General features: G+C 49.1%; 6 protein-coding genes across 6 annotated transcripts; 4 read left to right on the top strand and 2 right to left on the bottom strand.

The window, feature by feature from the left end:
- Nucleotides 1–850: 850 nt before the first annotated feature.
- On the bottom strand, nucleotides 851–2,789 carry GGS22DRAFT_157640 (FAD/NAD(P)-binding domain-containing protein). The gene has a single exon (XM_047960529.1). It carries the CDS (start codon nucleotides 2,707–2,709, stop codon nucleotides 1,315–1,317), a length of 1,395 nt encoding a protein of 464 aa, XP_047821457.1. The 5' UTR covers nucleotides 2,710–2,789; the 3' UTR covers nucleotides 851–1,314.
- GGS22DRAFT_157639 (uncharacterized protein) lies at nucleotides 2,790–3,589 on the top strand. Its single transcript, XM_047960528.1, has 2 exons — nucleotides 2,790–3,394; nucleotides 3,488–3,589. The coding sequence occupies exon 1, from the start codon at nucleotides 2,801–2,803 to the stop codon at nucleotides 3,026–3,028; it is 228 nt and encodes a 75-aa protein (XP_047821456.1). The 5' UTR covers nucleotides 2,790–2,800; the 3' UTR covers nucleotides 3,029–3,394; nucleotides 3,488–3,589.
- A 1,794-nt stretch (nucleotides 3,590–5,383) lies between these two features.
- Nucleotides 5,384–7,276, bottom strand: GGS22DRAFT_111991 (FAD/NAD(P)-binding domain-containing protein). The gene is made up of 2 exons (XM_047957978.1): nucleotides 6,497–7,276; nucleotides 5,384–6,407 (listed from the first exon to the last, which is right to left on the bottom strand). The coding sequence occupies exons 1-2, from the start codon at nucleotides 7,017–7,019 to the stop codon at nucleotides 5,503–5,505; spliced, it is 1,428 nt and encodes a 475-aa protein (XP_047821455.1). The 5' UTR covers nucleotides 7,020–7,276; the 3' UTR covers nucleotides 5,384–5,502.
- Nucleotides 7,277–8,598: 1,322 nt separating this feature from the next.
- Nucleotides 8,599–16,799, top strand: GGS22DRAFT_111977 (uncharacterized protein). Its single transcript, XM_047957976.1, has 2 exons — nucleotides 8,599–9,457; nucleotides 9,514–16,799. Exons 1-2 carry the CDS (start codon nucleotides 8,816–8,818, stop codon nucleotides 16,717–16,719), a joined length of 7,848 nt encoding a protein of 2,615 aa, XP_047821454.1. The 5' UTR covers nucleotides 8,599–8,815; the 3' UTR covers nucleotides 16,720–16,799.
- A 456-nt stretch (nucleotides 16,800–17,255) lies between these two features.
- Nucleotides 17,256–19,153, top strand: GGS22DRAFT_111934 (calponin homology domain-containing protein). The gene is made up of 4 exons (XM_047957975.1): nucleotides 17,256–17,481; nucleotides 17,559–17,630; nucleotides 17,778–17,890; nucleotides 18,000–19,153. The coding sequence occupies exons 1-4, from the start codon at nucleotides 17,468–17,470 to the stop codon at nucleotides 18,542–18,544; spliced, it is 744 nt and encodes a 247-aa protein (XP_047821453.1). The 5' UTR covers nucleotides 17,256–17,467; the 3' UTR covers nucleotides 18,545–19,153.
- On the top strand, nucleotides 18,870–20,404 carry GGS22DRAFT_157617 (uncharacterized protein). The gene is made up of 2 exons (XM_047960527.1): nucleotides 18,870–20,109; nucleotides 20,248–20,404. Exons 1-2 carry the CDS (start codon nucleotides 19,306–19,308, stop codon nucleotides 20,326–20,328), a joined length of 885 nt encoding a protein of 294 aa, XP_047821452.1. The 5' UTR covers nucleotides 18,870–19,305; the 3' UTR covers nucleotides 20,329–20,404.
- The last annotated feature ends 788 nt before the right edge of the window (nucleotides 20,405–21,192 follow it).

Genomic DNA, 21,192 nt, shown 5'->3' with positions numbered 1-21,192 from the left:
GGAACAAGCATCACCTACCTAATGCAACGATCATGACCTCCATTTACTCAACTACTTCAACAAGCCACCAATTCGCATACATAACTGCGACTCACTGTTCATGTATAATGAATGATGTGGTGTGACCTGTCGCAAGCTCGCAAGACATGTTTGTTTTCGATCAAAATGGTAAGTAATCGGCCCTAAGGATCATGCCGCACAGACATCCATCTCATTCGCCTGCACATGTCTCATATCATACATTATCTATATTACAGATTACAGGTTACAAATTGTGGATTACAGATCACATATACCGCAGCCATACACCGCTCTTCCTCCTATCTGTAGTTGAAAGGGGGATGAGAAGTGTCAATATGTAGGATGACTACTACTGACTGTGGCTTTAACACATATCGACCTCGGAATCAAATACATTGAAATTGTTTTGCGGCGCAGTCGCTGCTTAAGGTAGGTACATATTTACTAGGTATATTAAATGTCTTAAAATTTATTATCCGTATAGATGAGCCAAAAGTACAACTTTTGTGGAAAGAAAGTAGATACATCCATGCAGCTAACCTCCGCCATCTATATTGAACTACACAGCTACATGCCTCTCAGCGGCTACACCGAAGTTGTACCCATCCCGTGGACATGTGTGACCCGTCTCACCGGCCACAACAGATAGATGTACCTACCCTGCATATCAATCAAATCAGCATCTACATATGTACGTACGTACTGTAGCAGTGTAGGTACGTATATGTCACGCTATGCTGTGCCTCATAGGTGCATAGCCAGATCGGTTGACGTACACGATTGAACCTATGACGGAGCAGTTGGAGATAGGGCTGACCAGAACTAGCCAAGACTCGGATAACCTCCAATTCCCTTGTCTTGGGTTGGGTATGAGGAGAACTACGCGGGGAAACACGACCTCGGAGATCGTCTCAAATCAATACCGGGGTTTTTTTACTTTTTTTGTTCCGGGACTAGTTTCTAAGGTTATCGATTTTTTGGAGATGGTGTTGTATTAAATAGGTATGTTTACAGGTATTCGCTACGCTACGCTCTTTCTAATACAAACGCCAAGACACTTTGATTCAACTGCCGGATTTTTATCCCCCTTGAAATTCCAACCCTAGGTACGTTCATCATAACAGAAAAAAAAAACAGCAATGTATTGTTTTACAGGAAAAGTAGCAGGTACATGTGCCAGTATGCGATAGCTCGTATATTCAAGGTCATATCGAGTTGACTCATTCAGCCACCGCGTATGTGATGTAACTTGTGGCTTTTGTAGGGCTTCTCAGCTCGTATGCTGTAAGCCATTTATTGCTCGGCGGCGGCGATGATCTTGGGCAAAAGCTGAGCGGTGATGTTCCACAGCTGTGGGGAGCCGGTGACGAGAAGGGAACCGGTGTACCAGGTGTTACGGTAGCCTTGGTTGTTGTAGTAGTCGTTGTAGACACCGGCACGGATCGCATCGGCATCCGCGGTGGGGTGAAGTGGCGTGTGGCTGTTGTAGGCTACAAAGTTGGGCTCGGAATCTATGCTGGACCCGTTTACGTTCTTTTGTAGGAGCTTGAGCGTGTCGCGGGTCGCCGACTCGACTTCCTGCTGAGTCATGGCCTTCAGCGAGGTGTACCAGTAGTAGTAGGTACCCTCAACCTTGGTGGGGTTGAACATGACATTTCCGGGCAGACTAGCCGTGTTGGATTCAGTCGAAACGCCACGGTTCACGTAACTGTTGGTGTTGGGGAGGCCGAGGTTGTTGACGACACCAGTGTAGTAGAAACCACCGGCAAACTTGGAGAAGATGGCTTCTTCCTTCTGGTCCAAGCCAAAGGGCTTAAGGTTGTCCATGACGGGAGGGGCGGCGAAGATAAGTTGCTTGGCGACGATCTGCTTGTTACCCTCAGGGGTTGAGACACAGAGCTGGACGCCATCGGATGGCTTGCTACCGCGCGTACCGCTAGTGACGGTAGAGTTAAGGAGAACATCATCACCGAACTCGTTGAGGGCATTTCGGAAAGGCTCGGCGAGATCTCCGTTAGCGTTGGCGATAGTCTGGCCGTCAAGCTGCTCCTCAAGCATAACAGTGTTCAGGTTGTTAAACACATAGAGGGCAAGGGTCTTAGTCAGATCACCAGCCACAGCGGGGCGCGAGTAGGTAGAGAAGGCATCATCAGTAATATTGAACTTCACCATGTACTCGGACCAGGGTAGAAGAAGGTCCTCAGGCACCGGATTAGGGAGCTCGAGGCCATTCTCAAGGTAAGGGTATTTGTGAAGCTCAGTGATGTAGTCGTCCTTGATTTTGGGGATGGAGTAGTTCGTGAGATGTGTACCATCCGTGAAGTCGATGTACATAGGAGTCTTGCTCGCGGGGAATGTACCCTGGGCGACGGTGATGTTGAGGCGGTTGAAGAAGGAACGAGCATTCGGATTATCCCAGTAAACCTGGAGACCGTAGTTGATGGGAGTTTTCGTTGTAGGGTCGTAGTAGGTAGCAGTGTGGCCACCCAGGTAACCCTTACGCTCGACGATGACAAAAGATTTGCCTTCGTCCTTGAGGTTAACAGCCGCGTAGGTACCTGTCGCACCGCCGCCAATAATGGCAACATCACGAGTTATTACCTCAGCATTTTGGCATTGGGCATGGATTTTGAATGCCAAAGCCGAAACGGCAAGAGAGAGGCTGCTACTTAGCGTAATCGACTTCATTATGGGATATCTATGACTTGATATTGACTAGAAGTGATGATGATGAGTGTGCGGCTTGGCTGGGAGTGAAGAACAAGCTTGGTTCAACAACATGTTTAAAATTGAGCGGGCTTGGCATATATATATAGTTATATCTTCATTATGGCTATTGTCAAGGCTCTTACCAGTCATCGTGATCATGTACACTCGTCTCAGGGGCGCTGCTCGCCAGGAACAGGAAAAGCAACAGGGCAAAGCGAGCTATTCAGCGCCCCCTTCCAAATCGGGAGCAAAGCCATGTGGCATTCGAGGCCAGCTGATCCTTGCAACCATACGATGATTTTCGAGAGGAATCGCATTCCGTATGAGATTTAACGGCCGAGGGCAACCATATGAGAGAAACAAGATAATTTTGATTAGGGGACTGCAAATTCCATGCGTCGATGGTAGGTAACGGAGAAACTCGAAGGCGTTTACTATCCTAGGATAGGATTAAGCTCGAGAGTGGCGCTGCCGCTAAATCGTCCAGGTGGTGCTATGTGGGTAACTATCGCCCACGAAGCTGAAGGCTTCTTAGTCGAATTGATCGTTTATTTTCTCTTATGCTCCTAACAATTCCCTAGAAATCCTTGGATCGGTTATTCCGTAGTATGTTCGTCATGTACAAACTTAGACTAGGTCTTTTTGTGCGTTCTACCCCAGACTTCTAGATTCGTGAGGTCGTATTTAGCAATGTGAAAAAGTTCATCCGTTTCCGGCTTGGGCTTACATGCGTAAACGCAATCCTGTGCAATCTTACCTGTTGATGCTGAAATAAGTCCCTACCTACATTAGATAATTAAGCGAGTAAAGTCCCTGGCAGCTTGGGTAGGTACCTAGGTAGGTACTAGATAGCGCAGTGGCTTGTGTTATAGGTCACAGGTAACTTGTAGGCAACAATCTACAGCAGATTGATAGCAATTAGCTCACGGGGATCTATTCTGACCCACCTCGGCGTGTTTAGCGTGGCTGCGTGGTTCCCGTCGGCTGCAGGAGCTCGGATCCGAGGCGCTACGGGAGATCTAGCTGAATCCTTCGATTGTGCTATGCTATACCCTTACTATTCAATGCTGCGAAATTGAGAACAAAATGCCTTAGGTACCAGTGTAAAGTAATTAAGGAGAATGAATGGAGTTTCCTACACCTTCTCATGAGAGAAATTGAGTAAACTTGTGTCTAATTCAACCAACAAGCCACTAAATCGTATACGGCAGGATGTGCAGAACCATTGAGCGAATCATGGGGGCCAGATTAACAGTGCAGAAAAGCTTGGCGATTTGCCATGTTTTACCAGGGATTCCCTAGAATACATGCTTACCTCCTACCTATCAAGAGGTTGAAGATCAGCCTCTTCGTCAATAACCCAGGTATGATCTAGAAGCTTTCTAGCGAATCGATTTTAGGCTTCTCAAAAGCTGTCAGATTTCTAAATTAATCAGCTGTGCCCTACAAAGCCATTTCATACAATTGTTGGAGAAGATCGGCCTGTAGGCGACTCTAGTCTCGCATTTCTGCGGTTCATTGCATAGCCTCGTGACGCTGTTACTATTCTAAGAACGCTCGGGAGTCCAGGACCTGATCGACATAAAGATATCCTATGGTAGACAAGTGATACGATGAGTACCGTTCATTACACATGTAGCTGAAGGAGCTGGAGCAGCTCAGCCTCAGCTCTTCCAGGTAGCTTATTACTGTACTGGTTCCCCGGAGTCTTTGATATACCGTAGAATGCCTAACTTTAAACATCTTCATTAGGCAAGATCTCGGTTCCCTCCGAGAAGGTAAATGATAAATCCGAGCGAAAGCACGAGCCTACAGCTGGATTTCGTAAACATATTTACTTACCTCTCAAGTGCCAGATACCTAGGTACCTACCTAGGTATGTTCGTAAATTCCATTCGCAATCCACCAATCGCGATCCGAGCCCTATTAAGGTGAATGTACTATTTCAAGTCTCCGCCGACAAGTCACAGGGGGCCATTCCCGCAAAACCATCACGTAGCTTGTATAAGATCTATAGGGCCGGCGTTACCTTTACCAATTAGCCTTAGGTAATGTGTTAGTGCTTACTATGCACTTTACGCGCTTGACGTAGTGTAGCTTCTAACCTAAAAACATAGTCAACCCGACTTGCAGTAGATAGTTATCGTGCATTGCTTAACTAAACAAGTTAACGAACAAGCTCGAGGCATGAATTATAGATAAGTTAGTATTACACCATGAGAGCTTCGTAAGTCTCTGCGCCTAGTGAGGTAGGTAACACGAACAATAATAGAAAGGGAAACATAACCGAAAGTGGGAATCTGTCTTTTATATTAAAAAAACTTGGCATGTACCCCGGATAACCGCCTTGAGGATTTCAGGGGCTTGTGTAACAACATGCGGTATTGGCATTACATGTATACCACGTGCCTCCTCTGCGCTTCCCAGAAATGTACCTAATAATTCTGAATTCCAATTATATAGAAATAGCTTCAAGCGTGTGATTGGCTTTGATCATCAGTCTATTTACTCTACTCTATCCTAAAGTGGTGAAAAAGAAGCAAAAGTGTGACACGTCAGTTAATCCGATATTAAAATATGATACGTTCACATGGCATTTACCGATAGCTATATTCAAATGATAGCATAGGTAGAAAACAGGAAATTCTGAAGGTAGGTAGGTATTTACGATTTTCATTGAAGCTAATTTGCAATATGAATGCTAGGTATTGACTGAACAAAGATTCCAAACTGAGGTACCCAATAGGCGTTTACAATTTACCAAAAAAACACCTAATTCGCCACAACAGCGACATCAACCTTTACAACATCATCAATCTTCACAGTACCATTGGTCTTTCCATTCTTCACCCCCACCTTTGAAGGCTGCTTCTTCGCGTACTCCTCAATCGTCTTTTTCATCATAGTATCGTAATCGAAGTGCCAAATCTTGAGCGACCGGTCCTTGATCTCCTCGAAACACGTTTCGGCCTTAATCCACTTCTGTTCGTGTCCCCATTCCGGCTGGTGGTATAGATCACACACGCGACGGCTGCTGTTGACGAGCCATTGGCTGCGCGTACGTCTAATCCCGTCGTAAACCTCGAATGCAGAGTCCAATGCTTCCTTCTTCGTCGAACCCTCTCTTAGCGAGGCCTTGACCTGCTTAATCAAAGTGACGAGACATAAGGCATCCTCGATACCGCAGCACGCGCCGGCGCCGTGGTGCGGGCTAGAAGCGTGGGCAGCGTCGCCAGCGAGGCAGATAGCACCCTTGTTAAAAAAAGGGGCGGGAAAATCCCAGGTATCGTAAACGGCCCACTTCTCGAGTTTCTCCGGGAAGAATTGTATCAGGGCCGTGAGACAGGGGTTCCAGTCGGCAAAAGATTCTTCGAGGTCTTTGCGGAGACCCGGCATGACGGTGACCTTGTCATCCGGCCACTCGTTGGGATCGGAAATGAAAGCGGTCGCATTAATCATCGTCTGATTGGCGACGGGGTAGTGAATTAGGTGGGCGTTGGGTCCCACGTGGTTGTGCTGGTTTCTGGCCTTGTACTCGCCAAGAGCTTGGATCGCCTTCTCCATCGGTACTAAAGCGCGATATGCAACTTTGTGGGTATAATGCGGATAAGAAGCTGGGTTCTCACTCCCAAACATGAGTTCTCTAACCCGCGACTTGATACCATCACACCCAATAACTTAAGAGTTATAATCGTATTAGTATCATTAAGCGAATCTACCTGGATAGATAAACAATCGGACGAAAAAGTGGACGATAGGAACTTACCGGCATCGGCAACTGCCGTCGTCCCATCAGTAAAGTTGAGATGGACTCTTCCATCCGATCCCTTCTCTTCAACGGTATCCAAGCGCTTCTTGAGTTCAACAATCTCTTGGGGTATAACCTTCACTAACGCCTCTAAGAACTGATCACGACGAGTTCCCTCAAACCCCTTGTACCCAGCATCGATTTTATAGAGAACTGGTTGGAAGGAAGGATCGTCCTTTCGACGTTTGTTGTATCCGTCGGTCCATCGTAAATAATCATTCGGATCGTTCTTGTCCAGAGAGGTGGCGACGGAACCACCAGATCGAAGAGCGCTGACAATATCCGGGTTCATCAATCCCATGCATCGTATAGCGTTAGCCGTGAAGGCCATTCCGGCACCGATCTCTCGGAAGCTTTGGGCCTGCTCGTAGACTTTGACCTTGACATCTTGTTTGATAAGGCCAGCGGCGAGGCAGAGGCCAATGATTCCGCCGCCGACGATGGCTATCTCAACAGGAGTCTCTTCAAAAATTCCAGGCATGATGGGATAAGTTTGGTAATGTAATAATTTGAACTTGAGCTCTCGTAAGTGGCTGCGGGAAGAGTTAATACTGTGATAAAACAATCTAAGACATTAGATTTAAGTCTGTGACACAGTGGACTTTGGAACTCCGAACATACGACGGGGGCCGCCGGGAATACCGTACAATGAGACGAGCGTGAAGTCTTACAAACCCCTTAAAGAATATATGACATCAAGATAATCGACGGCAAAACATTCCCGACGGGACCGTGGGTAGCACGACGTCAAGCAGGGCTGAGTCATGGTAATGGTTAGGGCAGAGATGACCACCCACTATAGAAACCTGTTTCAAAGTAACAAGTAGGGATACTGGTAGCGGAATTTTGCGTTAGTAACAGAAGAATAGTGTAGAGGTTGAAGGTATTAGTGATACATTGTACGCTAAGTTTAGCTTACACTTGAAATTCGAGTCGGAGTTACTCGTCCCCCGGCGATTTTTACCGTCACCGAGGTATGCGTCAGCCACGGCATCACGGCCGAGTCGGTCAATCATAACTCTTTGTGGAACAGGGCGTAGTTACCAGGCTTGCGGCTGAAATTTCCGCTGGATTTCCTAAATCCGCATAGGTTAATCCCACCCTATAATCAACCATCGAGCACCACTGTCCGCGTATGCCAGCGCCATGTAACGGCATATATGGATTATATCATCGTATTATGAGTTGGACCGGTAGGCTAACCAGCTGCGGCAACGCCGTACACTAAATTAACTTCTCATCTCCTGAGACCCGATTAGGGCAGTTTTCTGGGGAAACTTGATACAACAGCAAAGGAGCCATGGCAAAGCAGATAACAGACCTTGGATATTCGAAAAAGGACCATAGAGTCTTCCTTAGAATCTGAAACGCCACCTAGGTATCACAGCGCGCAAAAATAGGCCCGCGATCCTTCTCTTTCGAGCAAGTGGCTTCTTCGGAGGATCGTCTGTCATGAACATCCAACTTCGAGATTTCTTGCTTACATCTGATCGGAGTTTTTATCGAGCACCTCATTGGATTCTAGAATCTGAGCTAAGTGCAGTAGCGTCAGAAGCACGCTTTGGCCCCATTGTTGTGAAGTCCATTGCCCTGATGGGATTCATTCGGTACAACTTTCGCACGTGTTTTCTCTTATCTTGCGTCGTTCGTGAGGTTCTGGACGGATGGATGAGCGGGTAGAGCAAGAGACTGAGCTTGGTTGGCTCGCGGTTTGCCTCCATCCACTTTAGCCTTTGGCGTGATCTTCAAGGGTCCCCTTCGGCTAGATAGTTGCTTATACCGACAACCCGTTGGCATGTACAGCCTTCTTGTGAAACACAGTGCTAGCGATAAGCCTAGCAGATAGATGCAACGTCTTGCCTTTCTCCAGAGCCGAAGGTAAGTTGATTACTCGCAAGGGGAATCTTCGTGTTCCATTTTGCCGTATCGACCAGATGTGATAATCATCTTAGTATATGTATTGCTCGAGTGTGGCTTCGAATCTTCTTGAAAACATCAATGGTTGAGCAGCTTCTTCTCCTTCTCACTTACCCCCTATAGATTTGGAACTTCCCGTGGTCTCACGATCGCGACTATTATTGACGTCGGGCGTCATTCTCTCGCTTATTACGATAACCTTCCTCTCAACATCTTCAACTCTTAGGCCATAGTATCGTATCATCTGACGTGCTATGGACAAGGCTGTCTCATAAACCACCCACACAAACGCGAATTTCAACACTCGATTCGATAGCCTTAACTCAACTTCCTTTTTAACAGCACCCAAATATATTCACGATGGTCGATATGGGAGGACGTCCAAGTGGCCCTTTGTCTGGGCCTACCGTCCTGCTCTTCGGCCCCCTTGCCTTATCTTTCGACGAGGCTGCCTTCGCCCAAGTTCGAAAGAACGTCGTTGAGAATGAGGACTCCCACTGGGTCATCGACACTGTTGCCGAATTCCCACAGATCTGGAAATCCCTTACGACTGCTATTCCGAGCCTGAAGACAGCATCAGGTCTTAAGCAATTGGAGGACTTGAGCGATGCCTTCCGAACGGGACGACCACTCGAGACCTCGTTTCCCCTCCCGAACAAGCTTCTCATCCCACTAGTGATTGTCTCTCACCTTAGTCAATATGCCACCTTCTTGCGTAATAGCACCGAGGGAGAACATATTGACCCGTTCACCACGTCTAAGATAGACAGAGAGACTCTTGGTCTTTGTACCGGACTCCTGAGTGCATTTGCTGTTTCTAGCTCTGGAAATAGTGAGCAGTTCAAGAAGTACGCTGCGGTCGCTGTGCGATTAGCTTTGCTAATCGGTACCGTCGTCGATGCCCAAGACGAAGCTACCGAGCCGTCCAAGTCTCTGAGTGCTGCATGGAACTCTGCTGGAAGTGGAGAGGAACTAAAGAGTATTGTGAAGAGCTTCCCTGATGTAAGAAACACCCGTCCTACATTACTGAAATAGCAAGTTCTAACTTGATGGTACAGACATATGTTTCCGTCAACTATGACGACAACCGTGCCACAATCACAACTAAGGCTTCAACTATCTCTAAGCTACTGTTACAGCTTAGAGGTGCTGGTCTCATCGCCTCAGAGGTCGGCCTCTATGGTCGCTTCCATGCTAGCATCAACCTCGAGAAGCTCGCACTTCTCCTTGAGTTTGTTAATGCACACGCCGAATTCCAATTCCCGAACGCCTCATCGGGATTGGCAGTGCCTACCCGTTCGAACCGGGGTGGTGATCTCATTACGCACGGGCCGCTGCACCAGCACGCGCTGCAGTCCATCCTTGCGGAACCGCCACAGTGGTTCCAAACTGTCTCCGTCGTACGTGATACAACCCTCAAGAGCAAAGATTCGTGTATCTTATCATTCGGTCCCGAGCGTGCCGTCCCGCCATCCCTTCTACGCGGCCTCAACCCGCAGGTTATCCACGTCGCCGACCTAGATAACACATCTTCCCGTTTCGAGTCTTTCTCTCAGAAGGACCTACGCACTTTCTCTGACAATGATGTCGCTGTCGTCGGCATGTCCATCAAGGTGGCTGGCGCCGAGACCTTGGATGACTTCTGGGATCTCCTTGTCGCTGCGAAGTCTCAGCACAAGGAAGTGCCCAAGGAGCGATTCACTTTCGAGACTGCCTTCCGCGATGTTGAGCCTAAGCGAAAGTGGTTCGGAAATTTCATCGAGAACTATGACAAGTTTGACCACAAGTTCTTCAAGAAGAGCCCCCGCGAGAGCTCCACGATGGACCCTCAGCAGCGCAATTTCCTCCAATGTGCTTACCAAGCTGTAGAGCAATCAGGCTACTTCCAAGCTAGCGAGCCTGACAACCGCATTGGCTGCTTCGTTGGTGTCTGCTCTCGTGATTATGACTGCAATATTGCTTGCCATGCTGCCAATGCTTTTAGCGCCACTGGTAACTTGCAGAGCTTTATCTCTGGCAAGGTTAGTCACTACTTCGGCTGGACCGGTCCTGGTTTGACAATCGACACTGCCTGTTCCTCCTCTGCTGTCGCCATCCACCAAGCTTGCCGAGCAATCATCACCGGCGAATGCACAGGTGCTCTTGCTGGTGGCACCAACGTTGTGACAAACCCTCTGTGGTTCCAGAATTTGGCGGGTGCCTCTTTCTTGAGCACCACTGGGCAATGCAAGCCATTTGATGCCAAGGCCGATGGCTACTGTAGGGGTGAAGGTGTTGCGGCAGTGTTTTTGAAGAAGCTGTCCGTTGCCGTGGCAGACGGTGACCAGATCCTCGGTGTTGTCGCTGCAACAGGTGTGCAACAGAATGAGAACTGCACTCCTATCTTCGTCCCTAATGCACCTTCTCTTTCCGACCTTTTCCGTGGTGTTACCAAGCAAGCCCGTCTTAAGCCTTCTCAGATTTCAGTTGTTGAGGCTCACGGCACCGGCACTGGGGTCGGAGACCCGGCTGAGTACAATGGTCTCCGACAAGTACTTGGTGGACAAGCCTCTGGGCGGGAGAAGAACCTCCTCCTTGGATCTGTCAAGGGTCTCGTCGGCCACACTGAGGCAACATCGGGTATTGTCTCGATGGTTAAAGTCATGCTCATGATTCAGAAGGGAATGGTCCCACCTCAGCCCAGCCACACCCAAATCAACCCTGCAATTGGGGCGACTCCTGCCGATAAGATGACTATCCCAACCAGCTTGCATACATGGGATGATGATTTCCGGGCTGCACTAATCAACAACTACGGCGCTTCAGGTTCCAATGCTTCAATGATCATTACGCAGGCGCCATTTGCTAAGGCGATCAAGGAAGCCTCCGAGGTCCCTGCTGGTGGAAAGTACCCCTTCTGGCTTGCAGGTCTCGATGACCAGAGTCTTCGCCGATATGCGAAGGTCTTCCGCAAGTTCCTTAACAACAAGAGCTATTCGGCTACTGACCTCTCTTTGCCTAATGTCTCCTTCAATCTAGCCCGCCAGAGCAACCGATCGCTTGAAAAGGCGGTCTTATTCAGCGCACGCTCAGTAGAGGAGCTTGACCAGAAACTAGCTTCTCTCGAGAAGGGTGATGCTAGCGTAGCGCCCATTGCTCGTCCTGAATCTAAGCCCGTTGTGCTATGCTTCGGTGGCCAAGTGTCTACCTTCGTAGGCCTAGATCAAGGTCTATATCAGAGGGTAGCTGTTCTGCGAAAGCACTTAAACAACGTCGATGCCGCTCTTCGTTCGTTTGGTGCTGAAAGTATCTTCCCTGGTATTTTCGAGAGCACGCCAGCTAAAGATACCGTTCATTTGCAGACCATGCTATTTGCTATCCAATATGCTACAGCGCGTAGCTGGATTGACTCTGGAATCAAGCCTGCAGCGGTTGTTGGTCACAGCTTTGGTGAATTAACCGCACTTGCTGTTTCGCAAGTTCTTTCATTGGAAGACGCCGTGAAGTTGGTAATCAACCGTGCGACTCTTGTCCGTGACGCCTGGGGCAGTGAGAAGGGCTCTATGATGGCCGTGGAGGCTGACTTGGCTGAGGTTGAGAAACTACTCGCTGAGTCGAACCGAAAGGTTCCAAATGAGAAGCCCGCTAGCATCGCATGCTACAACGGACCGCGCAGCTTCACCCTGGCTGGCTCCACCGCCGCAATTGATGCGGTCGCCGCCACCATCCCATCAACCCTCAGGTCTAAGAGACTGAATGTGACCAACTCATTCCACTGCGCCCTTGTTGATCCTCTTGTTGAGGCATTGGAGCTAGTCGGAAAAATGCTCACATTCCGCAAGCCTACTATTCCCATTGAGAGGGCATCGGAGTTCCCCACACAAGAGAGACATACCGCCAAGTTCATTGCCGAACACATGCGCTCTCCAGTTTACTTCAACCATGCCGTGCAGCGATTAGCTAAGCAGTACCCATCGGCTGTCTTCCTAGAAGCTGGCTCCAATTCCACTATCACCGTTATGGCCGGTCGTGCCCTAGGAAGCCCCAGTGGCTCTCACTTCCAGGCCATTAACATCACCAATACCGACAAGGCATGGGATAACCTCGTTGATGCTACAATCAACTTGTGGAAGGCTGGTACCGCCGTGCAGCACTGGGCCCACCAAGCTTCCCAGACCAAGGAGCATTCTCCCCTCCTCCTGCCTCCTTACCAATTCGAACTTGCTAGCCACTGGATTGACTTCAAGGTGCCTCCTAAGGTTGCAGCGCTTCCTCCGGCACAAAAGACTGAACCGGAAGCAGAGAGGATACCGGAGGGCCTCCTGACTTTCGTTGGCTACCAAGACAGTAAGAAGCATGTCGCTAAGTTCAGAATCAACACTATGATTCCTAAGTACGAGAAACTTATTGTGGGCCACGTCATCGCGCAAACCGCATCTATTTGCCCGGCAACGGTACAGCTCGACCTTGTTATTGAGGCTATTCGTGGTATCCGACCAGACCTCGCGGCTGCCAAGCTTGAGCCACAGGTACACGTCGTAGAGAATCAGTCGCCAATTTGTGTCAATCCGTCGCGAGGTGTCTGGATCGAGGTAACGGAAGATTCCACTGGAAAGACTCCCTCTTGGAACTTCCAGGTGTTCAGCACCGACATGCCTCAGGGGACTGCTAAGACCCTCCACACCACGGGCAAGGTTGTTTTCTGTTCGACCGAAGATTTGACAATGAAGCTCGAATTCGCCCGTCTTGAGCGACTCGTTGGCCACTCTCGCTGCGTCGAACTTCTGCAGAGCGGTGATGTTGACGAAATCCTCTCTAACAGGAACATTTATAAGATCTTCTCCGAGGTTGTAGACTATGGTGAGGATTACCGTGGTCTCAAGAAGCTTGTTGGCTGTGGAAACCAGTCTGCTGGTCACGTTGTAAAGAAATACAACCCCGACACTTGGCTCGATGCACACTTGGCTGACAGCTTCTGCCAAGTCGGTGGCATTTATGTCAACTGCATGACAGACCGATCCCCCTCTGACATGTACATCGCCAACGGTATTGAGCAGTGGATCCGTTCTCCTAAGCTCCGCCCTAGCGATGCTCGACCAGACAGCTTCCACGTGCTTGCGACACATCACCCATCAGACAAGCAATACCTCACCGACGTCTTCGTCTTCCACCCTGAGACTGGCGCCTTGCTAGAAGCCATCCTTGGAATTAGCTACGTCAAGATCCCCAAGGCGTCTATGAGCAAGTTGCTCACGCGTCTCACTGTCGGAGGTGCCACTATTGCTTCACCGTCTGAACCCGCGAAGGTCACCTTATTCGAGGCAGCTCCCACTCAGATTGTGCCACCGCAACCGGCCCATGTTAAAGAACAAAAAGCACCAAAAGCACCTAAGGCACCCAAGCAACCTAAGGCGGCCAAGCCTAAGTCGACCGTAGCTCCCAAGGTCAAGGAGATCCTAGTTGAACTTTCGGGCCTTGAATTGGACGAGATTAAGGACGACAGCATGTTAGCTGATCTCGGTATCGACTCCTTAATGGGCATGGAGATGGCTCACGAAATTGAGGCGGCGTTCAAGATCACACTGCCCGAGAGTGAACTCATGGAGGTCATTGACATGCCCACCCTGATGGCATGCGTGCAGAGAGCTGTAGGCGGAGATGCCACTAGTGCTGATGAGGTCAGCGAAGAGAGCGAGGTTGATATTTCGAGCGACAGCGATTCCAGATCGTATAGCCCCAGTGAATCTTCTTCAGGTCACCCAAGTGGTCTAACCACTCCTCTGGTCGACTACGAAAAGGACCCGTATGACGCACTTAGCGACTGCGACGAAGAGCTGAAGCTTCCTTTTGCTACTGTCATGGAGGCTTTCAACGAGACAAAGGCTCTTACAGATGACAAGATTCTCGAATATGGCCAGGAGAACTACTTCGAAACTGTCATGCCATTGCAGACGGATATGTGTGTTGCCCTCACCCTCGAAGCTTTCGAGGAGCTTGGACACCGATTCCGTGACGCAAGACCTGGTGACAAATTCTCCCGGATTTCTCACCCCAAAGAACACAGCCGCTTGGTAGATTACCTATACCAGATGCTCGAGAAAGAATCTCATATCATCAACGTCAACGGTGATACTATCACCCGTACAGCCGTAGCAGCCCCGACAAGATCAAGCAAGGAGATTCTTCAGGACTTACTAGCACGGTTCCCAGACCAGACCACAGCCGACAAACTTACCTTCTACACCGGATCTAACCTCGCTGAGGTCTTGAAGGGAACAACAGACGGAATCAAATTAATCTTCGGGACTCCCGAGGGACGTGAGCTCGTCTCTGGTTTATACGCCGAGTGGCCCATTAACCGACTCTTCTACAAGCAAATGGAGGACTTCCTCGCAAGACTCGTCTCTAAACTTGATATGAGTGAGGGCCCACTAAAGATCCTCGAGATGGGTGCTGGAACTGGAGGCACAACTAGGTGGCTCGTTCCCCTACTTGCCTCTCTGAACGTGCCGGTTGAGTACACCTTTACCGATCTTGCACCATCATTCGTGGCCCTTGCGCGCAAGAAGTTCAAGACGTACCCATTCATGAAGTTCAGGACCCACGATATCGAGAAGGCACCGGCTGATGAGTTAATTGGAACTCAACATATCGTTGTTGCTAGCAATGCCGTCCACGCCACGCACTCTCTGCGGGTATCTGGCTCGAACATTCGCAAGGCCCTACGCCCTGATGGATTCCTCATGATGCTTGAAATGACTGGTACACTGTACTGGGTCGACATGATTTTCGGATTGTTCGAGGGTTGGTGGTTCTTTGACGATGGACGTACTCACGCCGTCACACACGAGCTTAGATGGGAGAAGGAACTACAAGCAGTCGGCTACGGACACGTCAATTGGACAGACGGTGCCCGACCGGAGAACAAGTGCGAGAAGCTGATCATCGCGATGGCCTCGGGTGAGAGGTACGAACGACTCCAAATTCCCTCCTCCTCTCTACCTGTTAAGAGTCTATCCGCTGACCTCGAGGCACGACAAATAGTCGTCGATAAGTACGTCCGAAACCTGACCGAAGGCTTCTCCGCTGGCCTCGAAAACGCGTCACAATACGGCCTTCCAAATGCAAACCCGTATGGGAAAACAATCTTAGTCACTGGTGCCACCGGTAGCCTGGGATCGCACCTCATAGCCCAATTCGCAGAATTGCCGGACGTCACCCGTGTCGTATGCCTCAATAGACGTAGCCGAACCGACCCCAAGGAACGTCAGAACCAAGCTCTTACCAAGAAAGGCATTTTCTTGTCCGCAGAAGCAACCGAAAAACTAGATGTCTTCGAAACCGATATGTCGAAGGCCAACCTCGGCCTACCCGTCGAGGACTACGAAAACCTTGTTAATAACGTAACCCACATTGTCCACAACGCATGGCTTATGAACGCGAAGTGGCCGCTTCGCAATTTCGAATCACAATTCCAAATAATGAAAAATCTCCTTAATCTTTCTCGCGAAATTTCCATCCGACGTGCCCCGGGCACCAAGGTTACCTTCCAATTCATTTCATCTATCGCCACGGTGGGTCACCGGCCAATCTGGTCAGGCGAGCCGATAGTACCAGAGGAACGGATGACGATCGAGTCCGTCCTGCCTACCGGATACGGCGATGCTAAATATATCTGCGAGCTTATGCTCGACGAGACGCTACACAAGCACCCGGACCGTTTCCGTGCCATGGTCGTCCGTCCTGGACAAATAGCAGGTTCTAGCACCAGTGGGTACTGGAATCCTATGGAACACCTTTCCTTTTTAATTAAATCGTCTCAAACATTGAAGGCGTTGCCCGACTTTGACGGGCTTCTCTCTTGGACGCCGGTTGACGAGGTTGCCGGCACGCTTGTCGACCTCGTCTTCCTCTCCGAAGATAAGACACATTATCCTATTTACCACGTCGACAACCCGATTCGGCAGCCGTGGAAAGAGATGATCCCGGTATTAGCCGACGCGTTAGACATTTCGCCAGACGGCGTTATTCCATTCGAAGATTGGGTGCAACGTGTTCGGGATCACCCTAGACAGGTCGAGGGACCCGAGGGCGAGAACCCGGCTTTCTTGTTGATTGATTTCCTTGATGATAACTTCATTCGCATGTCGTGCGGCGGTCTTTTACTTGATACCATCAAGGTCCGAGAACACTCGAAGACCTTGGCAAATGCTGGTCCCGTAAATGAGAAGGTGACCAAGCAGTTTATCCAGAGTTGGAAAGATATGGGGTTCTTGAGTCGATGACATTGTCTCCGTCTCTTATGTTTGGCTTGGCTGGTTCTCTGCGGGGTTGGCACTGTACTTTGTTGTTATATAACCTTCATTTGCTTTTTTTATGATGTAAGATGGTTTCGGGTATATACTATATAGAAGTGTTCTAAGGCAATAAACTTTCATTTGATGTTCAAGTTTGATATATGCACAAAACCATGATATTCAGGTGATGTAGAAAGTGTGATGTAATTGTGGTGAATCTAGGTAGGTAGATGGTGAATTGTAAAGTGATTGTGTTGAAATGGAGACAACTCGGGGCTTTGAATTGAAACTAGACACTTAGTAAGCAGTGAAATCAAAGCACGTGATATCCTTCGTTCATTCCAAGCTGTCCAAGGTACAAGGGTACCTGATGTAATTAGATCCCTGGTAAATCTTCGGCGGGATTACCCACTCTAGGTAGCTTCGTTGATTGGGTGACGGGGATTTGCGATTTCTGATTGATTGAACGGCCAGGTGCTGATTAGGTGATGCGAACCAGAAAGAACATCGCCGTGGCAGCGACGTCAATTTCTATTTTCTTCCCCTAACCATAACAAACCTTTGGATCGTCGATCCATTTTATTTTTCCTTCCTTTCTTAACTAACGCGACATCCTCATCACTCTTTCAACCGCGAGATCGTCGAGCACCGTTCGCCGCATCTTTGAGCAACTGTTTTCGCGTTTTTCTCTTAATTATTTCACTCTATTAATTACTATACCCAAGCACCTGCAAACATGGGTGAATCTCGGTGAGTGCTCATGACCTCACCCCTCCAATTACCCCCGGACTGGGATTTGTAACTAACGTCTCGTCACCCATCCATAGACAAGAGCTGGTGCAATGGCTTAACAGCCTGCTCCAGCTTAACATGACCAAAGTCGAACAATGCGGTACCGGGTAAGACCATCCTTGCGATTAATACACGCCCCTCCCCCGCCGAGTAATTATCACGGAAGGGGATAAAGAACTAGCTATAACCCTGTCACGATGTGTCAGATATTATGCGTGCAAGATCTGAGCTAATCTTATGTTTCATCTCTATAGTGCCGCTCTCTGCCAGGTCTTCGATAGCATCTTTCTCGATGTACCGATGTCGCGTGTCAAGTTTAACGTCAACAGCGAGTATGCGTACATTCAGAACTTCAAGGTCTTGCAGAGTTCGTCACCCCATCCTTACCTTCAGCGTCGCCGACGTCTCACGCGAGACACGATTTATACTCTATATCTGTTACTTTCAGTATGTGCTAACCGTGGTATCTCGTATAGACACGTTCACCAAGCACCGTGTCGAGAAGCCTATCCCCGTCGAGGCGCTTTCCAAGTGCAAGATGCAGGACAATCTCGAGTTCCTGCAGTGGACTAAGCGATTCTGGGACCAGTACTACCCTGGTGGAGACTACGACGCTGTCGCTCGCCGAAAAGGCGCACCTGTCTCCGGCGGTGGCGGTGGTCCTGCCGCACGAGCCACCAGTGGTGCCGGATCGGCCGCAGCTAGACGAGGCGGCACGACGCCCACGACCGGTATTCGCGCAGCCAAGGTTGGCGGTGGTGGCGCCGCGTCTGCCGCTCTGCAGCAGGAGAATGCGACGCTTAAAGAGACGGTCGTTGGTCTCGAACGTGAACGAGACTTCTACTTCAGTAAGCTGCGAGACATAGAACTCTTGATCCAGCAGGCTGTCGAGGAAGATCCCGAGATCGAGAAGGCGGAAGATGGTCTCATCAAGCAGATCCAGGTAATACTGTACTCCACCGAGGAAGGCTTCGAGATCCCTGCCGAGGGAGAGGCACTGGACGACCAGGAGACATTCTAAGACAAGACGTTTACAAATAACGGACAACCTGGAACTAAATAATGAACAGCCATTCCCGGGAAGGCAGGCTGATAGCCCTGGAGTAATTTCGGTGTAGCTGTATGAGGAGCCGAAAGGACAGGATGATACGAGTGCTGGTGAAGAGAGATGCATAGGAGACGGTTGTCTTTGTCCAATATGCACCGTCATAGGGACCAGACCTGTGATGCGTTGGAAGACATAGTCTACTTTTAGGCTACCTAATACTCTCTCCTCGGCTCAAGGATATGATACCTAGAGTTTGACAATTGACTGATATCAACAAGGGCCTTCTCGGCTTTTTATACCAAATTCGTTGCGAGGTATTCGTCTATGTTGTTTGATTGATCCATGCTAACATCCCCTTAATCCCTTCTTTACGTATTCTAGGTTTCGACTTCCATCGTCCGTTCAAGGTTCTTACAATAAGGTTTAGGTACGTAGCTATATTTTGGCCGACCTCGAAAATGCAGTTGCCAAGGTCTGCGGGTTCTTGCTTCAGTGATAATCCATTTCCGAGAACGCAACTACTGTTAATTCATATTCGGGATTCCTCTCCGGACCTACTCTTTCCTCATGATAACCTTTGGCGATACTTTCGCCAATATCTTAGTATTGACGCAGGTCGACACCGTCGTAAATCGTCTTTCCCGTCAAACGCTCGCCCCCATCTAACCTTCACATGCATCCTTCACCGATAAACCTTAACACAGGAAACCATCACAGCTAACCTCCCCGCTTCAATGGCGCCCACTAAGATTTCTAAGCACCCTAAGGGTGCCGACAACCAGAAGCCGCCGGCGCTCGCCACTGTAGCCAAGGCTAAACGAGTTTTGCCCAAGTTTTCTCATTCCCAGAGAAGCTCTCTGCGCTTAGCTATCCAGGAGAGTCTTCGTGAATCAACAGCCGTCGCTACTACTACCCACCTTCCCAGCCCCATCCCGTCACCGTCGCAGCTATCGACACCCGCTTCGCCATCGGATGCTAGCATTACACCGCGACGCCGCTCTATGCGCCAAGCACTCAAGGAATCGCTGCGTGTCGACACTTCTACCGCCTCTGAAATCATTCATTCGGCTACCCCTTCCCCAACCTCATCACTAACATCTTACTCCACAGCGAGTTCGAGTTCGAGTTCAATTCCATCAACTCCTTCTACCGTTGCAACTACACCGCGAACGCCTGCCACACCCTTTCCCGCCCCGGTATTCACCACTGCTGCCTCAACACCGTCGCCTAGCGTGACACCATCCAAAGCCAGCAGAAAGTCAGCACGACTACTCCACAGAACCCAACACAAGGCCAACGCGGCCAATGACGATAGCGATTCGGACTCGGACCACAAGAAAAAGAGTGAGAGTGCGCAGTATGCGCGAGTTAACGATAAGGACCGACCTAATGTCAACGGAATCGCCACGCCCTTCAAAGGCTGGTATCGCATACGAACCATTCTCACCGAGACACGTAACCGAAGTGGTGAACTGATCTATCTTGTTGACTGGGAAGGCGTCGATCCGCGATCCGGTGTCAGTTGGCCTAGCTCTTGGGTATGTTACATCTTTCCCTTCCTTCTAACATATAGCTCCTTCTGCTTATCGCATTTCCTATTTCTCCACTTCTCCTATTTAGCCTGGCCAGGAAAGAAAGGAGGTAAAAGCAAATACTAACACTTTATGCGTATTTAGGTCGAGTCGAAGAATGTCTCCGTCGCCGCAATTCGCGCATGGGAGAACCTTAAATCACAAAACTTGAACATAATGGCCTGAGAGAAGCCGGGATGAGACGGGATGATGCATGCCTACCCAGTACCTACCTAGGTTTGCCTTGCTATTTATACGTCCCCTCGTCGGTAGTACGCCACGTGCCTTATCAGCTCACTACCTAATAAGTGGGAGCTAAAGACGAATTACGACCACGATTCGAGCTACGATCTTATTGGCTATAAACCACCGATTGATTCCCTCCCAAGATATCCTCGAAAATCAAATGAGTTCTCGCATAGAACTCGTGGCGTTATAAGTCATACGGGGTGGATAGGACACTTAGCTAGCATTGCATCAAAATCAAACTGATTTCACTTAAGGTTATGGATATGAATTTGTGCTTTGTTCTCGTATTATATTAGCCACGACATGTGGCAAGTACTTATCTCCCCTTCTCTAATTCATCCCATTGTGCCAAGTCATCAACCAACTTCCAACCCTCCTAACCTCTACTATAATATAGGTCCTAGATAAATCATGAGAATTCACCACAAAATCTAGGTTACTTCCAACCACGGGATCAGTAATCCCATAAATGGGGCAAGATCATGCATAAATCTATCCCATGAACTACCTACTTGAATAGCCCGTACGAATTTTAGTCAGCAAGACGTACCGATTAGGCTAATAGGGGAATAGCAATCGTATCGTGTTACACCGCTACCCCCAAGCCACATCAGTTGCTATATTAGATAATTTCAGCGCACTTCTAGCGGTAGCTACCTCCTATAGGCGTATAGTTGCGCTTCTTCCTTTACCTTCTTGTCCCCGTAGGCGCAACACATTCTTTCCAACTTTAAAATTAAATGTCAAGGACTACATAAGCACCTTCTTCATAGATAATTTTCAAGGTATTTTCCCCTAAGC

Source organism: Annulohypoxylon maeteangense (assembly GCF_022496945.1).
Source record: "Annulohypoxylon maeteangense strain CBS 123835 unplaced genomic scaffold GGS22scaffold_4, whole genome shotgun sequence".
Taxonomy (NCBI): domain Eukaryota; kingdom Fungi; phylum Ascomycota; class Sordariomycetes; order Xylariales; family Hypoxylaceae; genus Annulohypoxylon; species Annulohypoxylon maeteangense.
The sequence above is the reverse complement of the archived record's forward strand: the minus strand, read 5'-3'. Positions and strand labels throughout refer to the sequence as shown.

Excerpts from the sequence above, each read along its gene's own strand:
- GGS22DRAFT_111991 (XM_047957978.1), bottom strand. The coding sequence starts at position 7,019 with ATGCCTGGAATTTTTGAAGAGACTCCTGTTGAGATAGCCATCGTCGGC. Across the intron at positions 6,408-6,496 it reads GACGGCAGTTGCCGATGCCG|TTATTGGGTGTGATGGTATC; the intron begins GTAAGTTCCTAT and ends ATAACTCTTAAG.
- GGS22DRAFT_157640 (XM_047960529.1), bottom strand. The coding sequence starts at position 2,709 with ATGAAGTCGATTACGCTAAGTAGCAGCCTCTCTCTTGCCGTTTCGGCT.
- GGS22DRAFT_111934 (XM_047957975.1), top strand. Across the intron at positions 17,631-17,777 it reads GTCGAACAATGCGGTACCGG|TGCCGCTCTCTGCCAGGTCT; the intron begins GTAAGACCATCC and ends TCATCTCTATAG. Across the intron at positions 17,891-17,999 it reads GAACTTCAAGGTCTTGCAGA|ACACGTTCACCAAGCACCGT; the intron begins GTTCGTCACCCC and ends TATCTCGTATAG.
- GGS22DRAFT_157617 (XM_047960527.1), top strand. The coding sequence starts at position 19,306 with ATGGCGCCCACTAAGATTTCTAAGCACCCTAAGGGTGCCGACAACCAG. Across the intron at positions 20,110-20,247 it reads TCAGTTGGCCTAGCTCTTGG|GTCGAGTCGAAGAATGTCTC; the intron begins GTATGTTACATC and ends ATGCGTATTTAG.
- GGS22DRAFT_157639 (XM_047960528.1), top strand. The coding sequence starts at position 2,801 with ATGTTTAAAATTGAGCGGGCTTGGCATATATATATAGTTATATCTTCA.
- GGS22DRAFT_111977 (XM_047957976.1), top strand. The coding sequence starts at position 8,816 with ATGGTCGATATGGGAGGACGTCCAAGTGGCCCTTTGTCTGGGCCTACC. Across the intron at positions 9,458-9,513 it reads TTGTGAAGAGCTTCCCTGAT|ACATATGTTTCCGTCAACTA; the intron begins GTAAGAAACACC and ends TTGATGGTACAG.